Below are 15,351 nucleotides of genomic sequence, written 5' to 3'. Positions count from 1 at the left end.
TCAACAAAGAGCATCTCTTTGGGCCACAAGTTGACACCACATTGGACAAGCTAAAAAAGGACACTGACACTGCTGAGGCTATGGGTGCCTTATAAACCACTCCACATAAAGTAAGGTTCATTTCCCCACCCTAGCTTTAGGGGTTCATATAAATCATCAACCTCAAACGCGTCAGTATTACTTCCCAGATATTCTCAGTCAATTTACACAGGAGGCTTCTACCGAGGTTCCTATAGGTGATCTTCCCACAAAGGGAGAGGGAAAGTCACTGTCTCACATGGCTCCTCCTCCACGGCCAAGCAGTGGCTACCTCCATCTTCCGATCATTTAATACCTGCTGGCGGAAGACTTCAGCATCTTTACTGCATCTGGGACACCATCACCACAGACCAAAGGGTCCCTGCCATTATACAACATGTTTATTGTCTGGAGCGCATCACTACCCCTTCCAATATTCCCCCTTGTACTCACAGACTATCTCAGAGACACTTAACCCTTCTCAAACAAGAAGTCCAAGCCCTCCTTCTCAAAGGACAGCTCTCCCAGGCCCATACTCGACCTTGGGCCCCTCAAAAGTACATTCTCCCGAGCACTTCCACGTGGTTACCCTTCAAGATGTCATCCCTCTGTCACAGTAAGGTGACGTTATGACAGCTTTATACCTAAAGGATGCCTATTTCCACATAACCACTACACCCTGCAAACAGAAAATTCTTAAGGTTTGTCATTGCAGGCAAACATTACCAGTTCAGTGTCCTTCTCTTTGAAGTCACCACAGCTCCCAGGGTATTCACAATATGCGTAGCAGTGGTCGCAGCACACCTGAGAAGGCAGAAAGTTCACTTCTTTCCCTATTTGGACTGTCTTATAAAAACCAACATGTTACATCAGTGCCAACACTATATGCAGTTAACAGTGTATCTCTGTCAAAGTCTGGGTTTCACTTGCAACATTCCCAAATTCCACCTTCAGCCCCTGCGGGTTCAACCTTACTTAGGGGCCATTCTCAATACAGACATATCCCAACCCACACCCGCCCAGAATTCCCAGACCCTTCTCCCTAAGTTTCAGGAAAACCAGTCCTATGCAATCAAGACCAATATGTGTCCATTGGTGATGATGGCCTCTTGCATCGCAATAGTTCCCAATGCCAAACTTCACATGCGTCTCCTATTGCAATCCTTGTCTCACCAGTGGGCTTAATCACCGTGCCATCTGGAAGATTTGGTGGTGTTAGACCTCCACACTCACTGTTCTCTGCAATGGTGGAGCATCAACAACCTTTTGAAAAGGCTACCTTTTCTAGACCATGTGCCTAACATCACAATGACCATGGATTTATTACAGACCAGGTGGGGCGCTCATCTTCAAGGTCTGGCAGTGCAGATCCTTTGGGATGCCAATCACCAGTCCCTACACATCAACGATTTGGAGCTTCAGGTGGTATTCCTAGCTCTGAAAGTCTTCCTTCCTCACCTGTCTCACAAGGTTGTCTTAGATCGTTCCGACAACATGACAGCTATGTATTACTTACAGGAACGGGGGGCACATTCTTCTCAGCTCTCACAACTCTCTCAGACCATATCGAAGTGGGCCCTTCACCACCACATTCACCTGGTGGCGGAGTCCCTGCCTGGATTGGACAATGACTTTGCAGACCAGCTGAGCAGGATGCAGCTACAAGTCGGAACTCCACCTGCAAGTCCTTCAGTCACACTTCAGAAAGTGGGAAACTCCTCTCATAGGTCTTTTTGCCACAGCAAAAAATGCAGAATGCCCAACCTTGGCTTTCAGGTTTCCACACCTTCTATCCAAGTGCAGCGCTGTACAGATGAATTGGTCAGGGAGATTTGCCTATGCTTTTTCACTTCCCCCTCTCATTCCATATCTGTTTTGGAGGATCAGGCAAACATCTCTCACCCTGATCCTTTTAGCTTCCACTTGGGCACGTCAGTCTTGGGTCACCATACTCCTGGATCTCTCAGTAGTCCCCCACGAGGAGCTCCCCATCAGGCCAGACCTTTTCACTCAACAAGGACAAATCGGACATCCAGACCCTAAGTCAAGTCACTTAACCTTGCGATATGGCTCCTGAGGTCCTATAGTTTGGCTACCTAAGCGTGCCTGTAGAATATATGGAAATTCTCAAGGAAGCTCGTAGACCCACTACTAGAGCCTGCTATGCTGCAAAATGGAAATGTTTTGAATGCTACTGCCAACCCAAACATATTAATCCCATGAAAGCTACAGTTCGAGATTGTTTGCTCCACTAACAAAAAGAAAATATAGCTTACACTTCCTTTTGACTACATCTTGCAGCTATCACTGCATATCTACAGAACAGATGTTCCCTTGTTCAGAATTCCAGTGATTGTGGTGTTCGTGGAAAGCCTTAAATGGGCAATTCCACCTAGGGTACCCCCTGCACCATTGTGGGACCTTAACGTTGTGCTCACCAGACTAATGGGTACCCCTTTTGAACCACTCTATTCATGTCCACTTCAATTCCTCTCCTGGAAAGTGGCTTTCTTAGTCACAATCACTTCACTCTGGTGTGTCAGTGAGCTCCAAGCACTAATCTTGGAAGAGCCTTCCAGGTTCATAGAGGTATAGTAGTCCTTCGCACTAACCCTACATTTCTACCTAAAGTGGTTTCTCAGTTTCACATAAACCAGTCTACAAAATTACCTGTCTTTTTTTCTGCAACCTGACTCTGTTGTGGAAAGAGCCCATCACACATTGGATGTTAATGACACTCTAGTTCTGTCAACATAAAACTTAAGACTTTAGAAAAACTAAGCAACGTTTGGTGTCTTTTTCTCCACCACACAACGGTAACCCCATATCTAAATTATGCATAACCAGATGGATAGTCAAATGCATACATACTTGCTATGGTAAGACCAATAGACCTTAACCCATTTCTCTCAGAGCTAATAGAAAAAAGGGTGCTCCTATGACTTTCGTGGGTAACATTCCCATAGCTGACATCTGTAAGGCAGCTACTTCGTCTACACAACACACATTCAGAAAACACTGCTGTGTGGATTTCCTAGCACAACACGCTAACGTAGGTCAGGCTGTGCTGTGTACACTTTTTCAGTCAACTGCAACTCCTACAGACTAGCCACCTCATTATGGAGGCACTGCTTTAGAGTCTATGCAGAACATGTGTATCTACAGCCACACGTACCATCATATGGATTATGTTACTTACCCTGTAAGCAGCTGTTCGTAGCAGGTAGTGTGGTAGATTCGTATGCACCCTCCCTCCTCCCTGAACACCTGTGGATGTTGCAGTTAATTTATACTTGGTTATATTTGCAGATATGTATTTGGACATTTCATGTCCATCTTTTCCCTAAACTTTCCTTCCTTCCACTCCTTTCTCACCCGCCTGAGGAAAAACAATTTAACAAATGAGTCGATCTCCATGAGCAATATCACCGAGAGGAGGAGTCACTCGATCTTGTGACTCAGAACACTTCTTCAAAGAAAAACACCTTGCCCCACTCCAGACCCAACATCAGATAGCAGGATTATGCAGAGCATGTGAATCTATAGCACTACATGCTACAAACAGATGCTTACAGGGTAGGTAACATAATCTTTTTTTAAACAAGCCTATGCTAATTTATCAATCTTCTTTTTCCAAATTTTGCTGATTTATTATTTTGTTTCATCTAATTGGCCATGTTTAATGTGAGAGAAATTACTATCTTTAACTTCCATCAGAATTTGAGATTTAGAAGAGCTCTTTGTGGTTTTTAAATTGATTGTTTTTTATTTTTTATTTGTTTAGCCCTGACTCATCCTACGAGACGATGGTCAGCAGATGGCCTGCTGTCTGGGTGAAGATCTCGTCCTCATGGGTCTGCATTGTGCTTTATGTATGGACTCTAGTGGCGCCATTAGTTCTCACCAACCGTGACTTTGACTAATGGCACTTCAGCACCTGAAGACTTCAGTTTTCTCTTCAGCTCTCATTTGAAAATGTACAACAGTATTTCAAGAGTTTAAACATGTTGATGTATATATGTGTGTTTATCAAGAAGTAGAAGCTTGTATTTGCATGATTATTAGGTCATTTTGCTTTGTGAGTGTCTTGAAGATATGAATGATGAGAAGTGCCAGAGAGGGAGGACCTGGCAGTATAACCTTGCAGGAGTCGCTTGTAAAGGAACACAAGCTTTAGTGAAAAGCAGGTCTTCAAACAAGGGCAACTAATTGATAACTAAAAAGTATTATTACAAACAGCAGAAATTAATTCTGGTGGGATGCAGTGTTTATTAAGTGAAACTGCCTTCACAAATGTGCCCTTTGTGTGGGGAGAATGGTAGAACTTTTAGTTTTGAACTGCTTTTGCCCACATTCATCCACGGCTTAAGTATTTCCAAAGCTGGTAATGTCATTGTGGGTAATGCTGATAACTTGAGCTGATGAGACACCTGAAGACCAGCATTCCTATTTCATTCAGTATGCTTGGTACTCTGCTTGTAGGGCTCCTACTGTGCTGGTTTTTACATCTTCTCTAACTTTTTAGATTTTGCCTACAGGTATTTGACAGGTGGAGGGATGCTGGGAACTGTTCTTTTTCAGTGGGTTAATCTGGGATGCTGAAAGGAAAATGGTTTTATCTCAATTTGAGGTCACGATATGCATTTGTTTTCAATTTGTCCAAGACATTTTTGAATCTATGAATTGCTTTGATCAGTCTCTGTGCATTATCGCTCAGTCAGCTGTATTTTTGGATGGCATTGAGAGTTGTGTTTGTACTTCAGCCAGTTTATTGGAGATGTTCTGTTTCATCTAGATACCAGTTCTGAAAAATATTATGCTCTGATTAATTTGTGATATTGCAACTGTGCTGTCTTATAAGACATAAAGACATAACATGCATACCTTTTGTTTCTTGAAATTGTTATTTTCTTCACTCTCCCTTTTTCTTTGCCTTTTTTCTTCACTATTTATTATTCTTATTTTTGTCTTCATTTCTATTTTTTATCTTTTTTTTTTTTTAATTGGTTTGATCTTATTTCGTTCCTCATAATTCTGAAAACCTTTCAGTGGAAGTGATGTTTTTTTATTAGAACCGTAGGACATTTTGTATAATGTATGTTTTATGTACTAACAGTTATGTTTCTGTTTTACAACTGGTATACTATGTGTAATTACAGTGAATAACACCAACAAACTTGTTGGAGCCATGAAGTGTCTTGATTTTGAACATGGTCCGCTTCTCTTTGTATATTCAGTATAATGTCTGTGGCTGTCCAAATTAAGGAACAATTGAGAGGTTGAGGTTGCCCATTGAATGTATTTATTAGTTTGATGTTTTGAAGGACTACAAGGCTATGAGAGCTAGAGAAGGTTCTGGCATGTGACATGGTGCGCAAGAAAGGAGATAACAGAATAGGTTTTCACTTAATTGAATGTGGTAGATTTCCATCTAAATATATTTACTACTGCATATCAGCTTATTTAGTTAGTAAAAAGTAAGCACTTTAAATAGCTAGAAGCCACACATTGTATTTCTCACTATATGAAGAACGCAACAAATTCACAGTTTTGTTGTATTTTAGATCATAGGAAAAACGAACTGAGTTGTCTGTCATTTTCTTTTAAATATTGAGCTGTTCTTCTATCTGCTGCTTGACAGGAGTGCATAGCATGTACTATTTCTTTGACCTGTTATTTGTCCATTGTTGCAGTTGATTTTGTAGTTGCCTTACAAGAGTGCACTGCAGCAGTTCTTTTTTCACCTCTATGATTGTATGGCCAGTACTGTCAATTAATGTAACCAACTTTGTCTATTTTAAGGACTGTTTTTGACTATGCTTAACATATTCTTTCTGGAGGCTAATAAGATTACTGATAACTCAGTACAAAGAAACAACTCTTGCTTTTCAAAGGTATGCAAGGAGAAGCAATGGAAGTTGATAACCACATGTTGTAAATAATTGATCTGCTACCAACAAATAAACTTAAATATATACAGAATTATTTTTCTCATTGTTTGGGCTCCAAATCAATAACAGTACAGTAATTTAATATTTTTCATGTTTAATTAGATTTTTGGTCTGAATCGTCATCACACCTGTTACTGTCCCAGGGTGTATATCACATTGAGCTGCTGCAGCCTATACAAAAAACACCTGTACTTCTAACATTAACACAGTTGATGATAAAATTATCAATAAAAAGGTGAAGAATGTGAGCTTACACTTGACAGGGGAGACACATTCACAATTCATGACTCTGAAACAGTATAGGCACCCTTTCACTAAACAGGCCCGGCTTTATAGTATAGCTGTATGCAATATGTAGTATAGCCAGTTCTTTACAATATACATAGAATGGGCGTCCATACCACCCAGTAAAGTATTTCTCTGTCACCCTATGCTGTTGGGCGTTTGTGTATCCCTCCACTCTCCAGAAAGTGCTTCTGTTGGAATGAATTAGGGTCTATTTTACATCCAAAAAGTACATTCAGTCCTCACAGTGTGTCATGTCAATTCTTCATCTCCCGTGTGTGCGTTCTTTACAGAAAGTACTACTTTTTTGCTACTTGTTTCCTAACATTGACCATGCGAATATGACTGAGTTTAGCACGCCAAACAGCATTTGTGTGTTCATGTGTTTGCAAACGTTAACAAATGAAAGCCAGGCCTATTAGCTTTCCTTATTTTTCTTTAAGCTTTTTCACTTACCATACCAATTCACACAGAAGCATTGCTGCTCTCACATACCATTTAGTCTATACCTCCCTACAAACACGCCCCATTAGAGACACTTATTTATCATGTTCTGTAAATATCACATGATATGAAAGTCCTTTAACATCACCTTTTTTTGTAAAATGTTCATATTGGCTTTTCTATTGGTCTTGATCTCCTTTCTCTGTCTGCCCAATCCTTTGGTTGTTTCACATCCTAGCACTGTGATACCCAAGGGTGGTAGTTTGCTCTTTATAAATACATTCTCACCTTTCTTCCACTTTTCCTAATGAAAGTAAGTATACATTGATATATGGAGCATTCCGATTTCAAAAATAACTCACTTGAATCTACTGCAAGTTGCACATTAATTTATACATTACAAAGATTGAATTATATGTTAGGTTAATGAAACACTCAGGGTCCCTGTAAGGAACTACTTGGCATAGCATGGACTTGCTCAAAGCCACCTTTTACCTCTCTCATTACTTAGAAGTTATCCCTAGGGCAGGAAATCTGCATGGTCACATGGAATTTTTTCCCACTTTTCCTAGAATCTATAGTATTGCTGGCTTTGGTACTCTGTGCACTTTATCTCAGCTAACCAGTATTAAAGGGCCAGTGTTTCCCCTTTTTAATATGGTTGAGTGTGCATTCTCCCAATTGGCATATTTAACTTGCCTATAAGACCCTAGTTTATTGTACACATTTTACCCAGGGCCTGAATATCAAATGCTATTAGTGGACTGCAGCACCTGCTGTGCCGTCCACTGGCAGCGCAAGCCTGGCATAAAGGCCTACCATTGCAGCCGACTGTAGAACGGTAAAAACTGCAATTCAACCTGTCAAAAATACCTTCTTGACATGTCAGATTCTTCCTTTTAATTATTAATAAGTCATATCTATACAGGCCTTGCATCCCAAAGGCAGGGTGCATGGTATTTAAAAGTAGGGCATGTAGAATGTAATGTGAACTAGTCCTTAGAGTGACTCCCACCCAAAGGTTACATTCACTGTAAGGAAGGCTGGCTGGCCCATAGACAAACCCTGTGAAGCAATATTAATGCTGTATCTTAGGAATGGGACTGGCAAGAAAAAGAAACTATTTTTTTATGGTTATTAGAAAATCCAATTTAATGGTGAAGACCAATTTTTAAACATATTAAGGAAAAGTAAATATCCGAAAGTTAACCTTTTCCCTGCCTGAAGTTTCTGGAGGCCAACTTGCCTTGGCTTTCCAGCTTCTCCCATCAAGTGATTAGCATTTGAATAAGTATGAACTGTCTCCCAGGAGCAAACAATAGACTGATCTGAATGGGGAGAAATGACCCCTCTGAACCTCATGGAATATGCAGGGCGGTGTCTGGTGGTCTGCTTTTGACAGCACAGTGCCAAACCCTGCATGATTGGCCTGCTGAGCTATATGTAACACTTGAAAGGGAGAGAGCAGGGTGCCAAAACAATTTTTGTTTATGCACTCCATTTGCTGAAGGACCCTGCGTCGTACAAACAGATGTCTGTTCCTGGGTTTTACATATAATACTCGAGGCACACTTGGAAGGCAGGGATCAGGATTCAAGACAATTCCTGTGGCTCCACTGTCGGGTTACTGAAGAACGCTGCCTTTGTCCTATCAGACTTCCTTCTCTGGGTTTATTGTGGTTACAGTGGCTACTTAAGTCTGGATTTTTGTTTTTGATGTGAGAGGACACTAGGATTACCATAGTACCCCCCCCCTCACACACACACACAATCCCCCCCCTCCCCCCCCCCCCCACCACCACAGAGCCTAAGTTTAGTGTGGCTGAGGTCTTGGGCCGTCTTGAAAATGCCTAAAGTGGGTAGATTAGACCCAGGATCTTTTAACACTTTTGGGGCATTCCCACTCACTAGCTCATGCCAGATATAAATATGGCATCTCCAGGCATGCATCCCAGTACACTGCTAGACTTCAGGAAGATCAGAAGAGGAGTGGACCTACTGTTTCTGAGCTGAGACGAGCCCTGAAGGACTGGACATGCTTCCTCTTGTACTCAGAACAAAGAAGTGGACTCCAAAGGTCCTAAGGTGGCCATCCTGTTTAAGCTGCAGGGATACAACAACCCACAAGGGGCCTTTTCTGCAGCTGCCAAACATACAAGAGGTAACTGGACTTGGTGTCAACCCTGCTGTTGGGCTGTGCCTGATATCTTTTCAGTCTCTAAGTTCCTCCCCTGAGGTCGTGGGGGGCTTTATAAGTTTACTTCCGTGGTAGAATGGGACTTAAAGGACTAAAGTCAGATGTAAAATATTTGTTTAGGATGAACCTGGTTAGTATATTGAACCTTGGCTCCATCGCAGTCACCCTCACATTGCGCCTAGTTCCTGGTCTCCCACTGACCATTGTTAGCTCTATTTCTTAAAAATTCATGTCTCCATTTATCTTTATTGGATTTTTGTCATTTTTGTGTGATTTGTTTTAGCAACTTTTACTCTATTTTTCTAGTTCAGTTTGGGTTTTTTAAATAATTTTTCCTTTTTATTTTATTACTATTTATACCGGTAAATCAGATGTAATTTGTGATATTGTACATGTATACAATATGAAGTTACCTCGAATGTACAAGAGAGAAAAAAGAGGTAAAAACAACCCACTATCTTCAATGCTTTACTCTCTCTCTCACCCTATACTTCTATCAATCTATACTCTATCTCCACTTTGACTCCTCCCTAACCTCATTCTACTACTGTGATCTCCAAAATAACCCTTCCCAGACTCTTTCCACCTCTACCCCTCCTGGCTCACCACAATTTACTACTATGAGCACCCAAACAACCCTACTAAATTCTCCCTTGTGTATCTCCCCTTTGACTCATCCCAAACCTCATTTTATTTACCACTATGATCTCCCTAATCCCTTTCTACAGACTCTTCCCTATTCAGTCCAACTAACAGACTTGCATGTCTTCTGCTCAAATGAACTCATACCTCCCTATACTAATACTATACTCGTATTTCCCTATACTAATCCACCACTAATCCTTTTGGGTTCTAGAGTAGCGTGCTACTTCCTGAAAAGCGCTTTGGCACCTCATCAGGGGTAGTAAGCACTATATAAATACAATTACAATTACTGCATAAATACTTTGTGCATTGTCCTAAGTTAAGCATCTCTGGTCTGTGTCATAGCTACCAAGATTTTGAGTGAAGGTTCATTTAGTGCCTTTGAGGGTTTATTGTGACAAGGTTTGTGGTTGGTTCTTGAGGTAGGTGGTCACCCACCACAAATAATGATCTAATCTCTTACACCTGGACTAGATCGTCTCATAGTGGTAGGGGAGAAAGGGAATAGGAAATACCTATTGCTTATTTGCAGTTACCAAAATTCCAAACAGCAGGTTCTTCTGAAGATCTTGGAAGCCCCAGGAGACAGTGCGTATGCTGAAAGTACAGAATAATTTTGTATGATTGCCCCACTTTTGGGAATGAGACACAGCCTCTACTTCTTCTTTAGATGCTTTATTCAGTATCTCCTAATAACCCCCAGCTAGAGATTGTCTACTCCACAGCTTCTGCCATCTACATGCCAGATTCCAGAAGAGTTTGCTTCATGTTGCTAGGCACTGTACCCAACTATGACATAGTAAATTCTAAACATAACATATAACCTTTTCGTATTAATTTTAGATTCGATCCAATATGTTACCTTCTATTCAGTCTATAAAAGACTAAGTACATATATTACAAGATTAAGTGCGTATATGATCTTATAGGCTCATAGGCTTCATCCTTGCTCAATCACTTAAAATCCTTTTCCTGTTAACCTTGTCTCCACAAACACTGTTTGACTTCTTAGTATTTCCCTTCCTTTCCACTTCATTGCACTTTGTCACTCTCCTTGTGTTCCACCATTTACCATCTGACAATTTTAATGAGTTTCCCTTCACTTTTATGACCTCTCTTGGCTCGGATAATTGTGAGGCTACCTTCTTCACTATGTTCCTTGCGCACACTCTCACCATCATTGCGTCTTCATACTTTTTGTGATTCTTTCTTTTTCATTGTGCCGTTGTTTATATATGGCTTGATATTTTTTTACCTTCAATTTTAGTTTTTCATAATCCGCCTTTTTACTCTCAGACCCAGGCATCCATGCAGTTGCCACTTCTGTGCAAGGTAATCTTCCTTTCTATAAACGAAATGGTGTTTCTCCAGTAGCAGTATTTGATTCTGTAACTCTACAACATATCTCTCACTTGTTTTCTCCAACACAAATGACTTGATATGGCCAGTTATATACTTTCTCCCAACACACGATTGACACGTTCAACTAAGCTATTTCCCATGGGATGATACACAGGAGTCCTACACTATTCGATTCCCCGTCTCCTTAAAAATTCACAAATTTCGTCAGATACGAATTGCGGCCCATTGTCTGAAATTATTTCTGCAGGACATCCCTCTCTACGGAATATCCCTCACAAAATGTGATTACATACCCTGTTCTCACCTCTCTCATGAATGCCACTTCCAGCCATTTTGAAAAGTAACCCTTCATCACCACTGCATCGCTTTTACTTAACCTTCAAACAGTCAAAAGGTCCACATGTCTATGGCAACCTTTCCCATGCTAGGTTAGGTAATGCTACAGGGCTTATAGTTTATTCTTGTAACACACTGAAGTTGTCAACATACATGCATGTAATGCAATCGCTGACAAACCTTTCTATTTCTATATCCCTTTCAGGCCACCAAAAATGTTTTTGTGCTTTCCTTTTCATTGCTGCCATTCCTTCGTGCCCTTCATGCAATAGTTTCAACAATCTATCCTGTGATCCTCCGGGTACTACCAGTCTATCCCCTCTTCTCACTATATCATCCACATAAGACAACTCTTACCATAAATTTTTTAACTTTACCAATTCTTCTACTTGTTTCCCATTTTTTGCTTTAGGTAAGGCTTCTTTCAATTTCATCAATACAGGATTCTTTATCACTGTATCCTTCCACTCATCTTCCCCTATAGCCTCACACACATCTTTCACTTCAGCCACCATCCATTCCTCTTCCTCTCTTTCAGTTACATCTTCCAACTGTAACCCTTATAAACAGTCGGCATAAGTATTCTTTACGCCAGGCACATGCTTTACTGTAAATACATATTTTTGTAGGTGGTACTTTGCTATTCGTGGTGTGGCCTTTGCAGCCTCTGTGTGTTAAACAAATATATCAGTGGTTTATGATCAGTGTGAAGTTCAAAATCCACACCCCATTAAGTATGTCCGAAAATGCTGTGTATCCCACCAACAAACCAGAGTCTCCTTTTCTACCATAGAATAAGTGCACTCAGCCCCCTTCTGGGCATATGATGCAAATGCCACCACCTTTACAAGTTCTTTGAGCACTTGCATTAATGCTGCACCTATACCATAGATGCTGGTGTCTGTTGAAATTATAACCTTGTCTTCAGGGTCAAACGGTTTTAGAGTCACTGCTTTCACAATGGAGTTCTTCACTAAATCAAAAGCCTGTTGACATTCTGTTGACCAATGGAATCTTGCTCCTTTTTTCATTAATTCACGCAGGGGATATACCTTCTCTGCAAAAATGGGTACACATTTTGTGTAATACACCCAAAGGCCTAGAAAAGATCTCAACTGGTCCTTATCACTTGGAGCAGGAGCCTTCTCTATTGCTTCTACTAAACTGGGTGTAGGTTTGACTCCTTCATAGCTCAAGGTACGTACTAAATATTCTACCTCACTCCTGCAAAATTTTCATTTTTTGAAACTAATGGTAAGTCCAGCTCTTTCTAATCTATTCAACACTTCTTTCAGGATTTTATCATGTTGTTCTGCATTCTCACCCCAAATCAACACATTGTCCTGAAACATTAATACATTTTCAAACCCTCCAAAATTCTCTGCATAACCCTTTGAAAAACCACTGAGGCCAACCCGAAAGGCATGCAAACAAATTGATATGCTCTTTTTGATGTTATGAAAGATGTAAGTTGCCTTGATTCATTGTGTAATCGCATCTGTTGGTATGCATTGGATACGTCTAAGGTAGTGAAATATTTCCCATGCTTCACACTTGCTAGCATCTCATTTCTGCATGGAAGCGGATCGCGGTCTATGAATATAAAACTATTTAGAACCCTTAAATCCACACACATGCAGATCTTTCCATTAGGCTTTCTTGTGATAGCAATCAGACTTAATCAATCAGAGGCTTCAATGGGTTCAGTTACTTCCTTATCACATAATCTTTGTAGTTCAAGTTTTAACGATTCCCTCAGTGCTAATAGTACATATGGCACCACCTGCACCTTGGGAATTGCTTCATCTCTCAATATTATTCGATTTTTGAATCTCTTCAAACACCCTAAAAATGTTTAAATAAAATTGGAATTTTTTTTACCCATCCTTCCTCATTGTTTTGCTCAGTTAATAATTCTTGTTTGCGTTGATTGGAATCAATAATTATTCCATGTTCCCTTTGATCCTTCCATCCCAACAATGAACTTCCCTTCTCCACAACATAAACCTTTCCTTCGATTTTTCTGCCTTAAAACTCTATTTCTGTAATTTGGTAATTTGACACCCCAATGTCCTATCCTCAGGCCCAACATCAGTTTGGTATAATTCACCCAATTTAATTTTCTCCCAATTAACTTTGTCAATGAAGGCAAAAGGTGAACATGAATCAGCCCACACACTTATTTCAGTTCTGTTCATCTTGATGTCATATTTTTTTTTGGGGGGGGGGGGCGGGGGGAGAGGGGGTGATATTCATAGTTCCCTTTGCCAGGGCTTATATCTCTTCGTTGTTCCATCCCACACACTACCAGTACCTCCATGTCATAAAGTTCTTCTTCCTCACTAGCACCAAATTCATTCTCCTCCCTTATTGTTCACTCTTTGCTCACTAAATTTACTGTTCTTTCATTGTAATTGTTTTTATACAGTGCTTACTACCCCTGACGAGGCGTTGGAGCGCTTGTCGGCGAGTAGCACGCTACTCCTGAACCCAGGAGGAATTAGTGGTGGATTAGTATATGGAAATATGGATACAGTATTAGTATTAGTTAATTTGAGCAGAGGATATGTGAGTTTGTTAGTTGGAATGACTAGAGTAATGGAGGGCTAGACAAGGGAAGAATCCAGAAGCGTTCATTTGGAGTTTATAGTAATAGGATGAGGCTTGGGATGAGTAAAGGAGAGTTGGAGGAGTGAAGAGTCTGTGGAAAGGGTGAGGGAGATCATAGTAGCAGGAGGGGTTTTGGAAGAGTCAAATTGAGATAAATGAGGGAGTATTTAGTAGGGTTGTTTGGGAGATCATGGTAGTAAACTGAGGTTTAGGGTGAGCTAGATGTAGTAGAGGAGGGAAGAGCTTAGGCAGGTTTATTTTGGAAATGAAAGTAGTAGAATGAGTTTGGGATGAGTCAGTGGGGTGCAGGTTAGATTGATAGAGACATAGGGTGATAGAGAGAGTAAAGCTTACAAGAGAGTAAATTTATATTATTTTTATTTATTTTTTATATATTTTTTATTTGTTTTCTTTATTTAATTTATAATTTGAATTTTATATATTTTTATTTATTTTTTCTCTAGTACAGTAGGATGAGTAATAAATAGATATGTAAATACATAGTAAGGGAATATATGTGCAAGGAATATGTTGATGGGTATAATAATTAGAGAAGAAAAGTAGTATTGTATAAACATAGACTTTCAAAATGTGTAATATTTGAAGTTAATTAGTAAGTGTACTTTTTCTAACATTCATTTATCTTTCCTCTATTTTTGAATAGCAAAATGCTTATGATAAAATATTTGATCATTGTGATATAAAAACAAAAGCAGGGATTCATAAATATCTAATATAACAACTTATCTAGGATCTGGCAATGACCTATGAACATGTTAACCATAGAATAATATACATACACATATATATATATATATATATATATATATATATATATATATATATATATATGTGTTCGATGGCATGTGTAGCTGCAGATACACATGCTGTGCACATCCCGCCATCTGGTGTTGGGATCGGAGTGTTACAAGTTGTTTTTCTTCAAAGAAGTCTTTTTGAGTCACAAGATCGAGGGACTCCTCCCATTTCGGCTCCATTGTGCATGGGCGTCGACTCCATCTTAGATTGTTTTTTTTCCGCCATCGGGTTCGGACGTGTTCCTTTTCGCTCCGTGTTTCGGGTCGGAAAGTTAGTTAGAATCTTGGAAAAATCATTGGTATTGTTTGCGTTCGGTATCGGGTTAGTTACAACAGATCGACACCGACTTTTGAAGAGCTCCGGTGGCCCTTCGGGTTTTTTTCGATCACCCGTCGGGGCCTGGTCGGCCCGGCTACGTGTCTCTTCAAGGCTGATGGAACAGACCCCATTCCGCTTCTGCCCAAAATGTCATAAGTATCCGTATACAGATCAGCATCTGGTCTGTAACTTGTGTCTGTCTCCAGAGCACAAGGAGGATACCTGTGAAGCCTGTCGAGCGTTTCGGTCGAGGAAGACATTAAGAGACCGAAGAGCGAGAAGACTGCAGATGGCGTCGGCGCCGACAGGACAAGGAGGTTTCGAGGAGGAAGAAGAAACCTTCTCCATCCAGGAATCGGACTCGGA

The 15,351-nt window shown here is 40.4% G+C and overlaps 1 protein-coding gene across 1 annotated transcript in view; it reads left to right on the top strand.

The window, feature by feature from the left end:
* The window catches only part of SERINC1 (serine incorporator 1), a 136,269-nt gene extending 130,269 nt beyond the window's left edge, over nucleotides 1-6,000 (top strand). The window contains exon 10 of the mRNA XM_069235404.1: nucleotides 3,803-6,000. Within this exon, the coding sequence (XP_069091505.1) occupies nucleotides 3,803-3,941 (139 nt within the window). The 3' untranslated portion in view covers nucleotides 3,942-6,000. The remainder of the gene's footprint in view (nucleotides 1-3,802) is intronic.
* Nucleotides 6,001-15,351: the final 9,351 nt, after the last annotated feature.

This window comes from Pleurodeles waltl, chromosome 5 (assembly GCF_031143425.1).
Source record: "Pleurodeles waltl isolate 20211129_DDA chromosome 5, aPleWal1.hap1.20221129, whole genome shotgun sequence".
NCBI lineage: Eukaryota > Metazoa > Chordata > Amphibia > Caudata > Salamandridae > Pleurodeles > Pleurodeles waltl.
The sequence above is the reverse complement of the archived record's forward strand: the minus strand, read 5'-3'. Positions and strand labels throughout refer to the sequence as shown.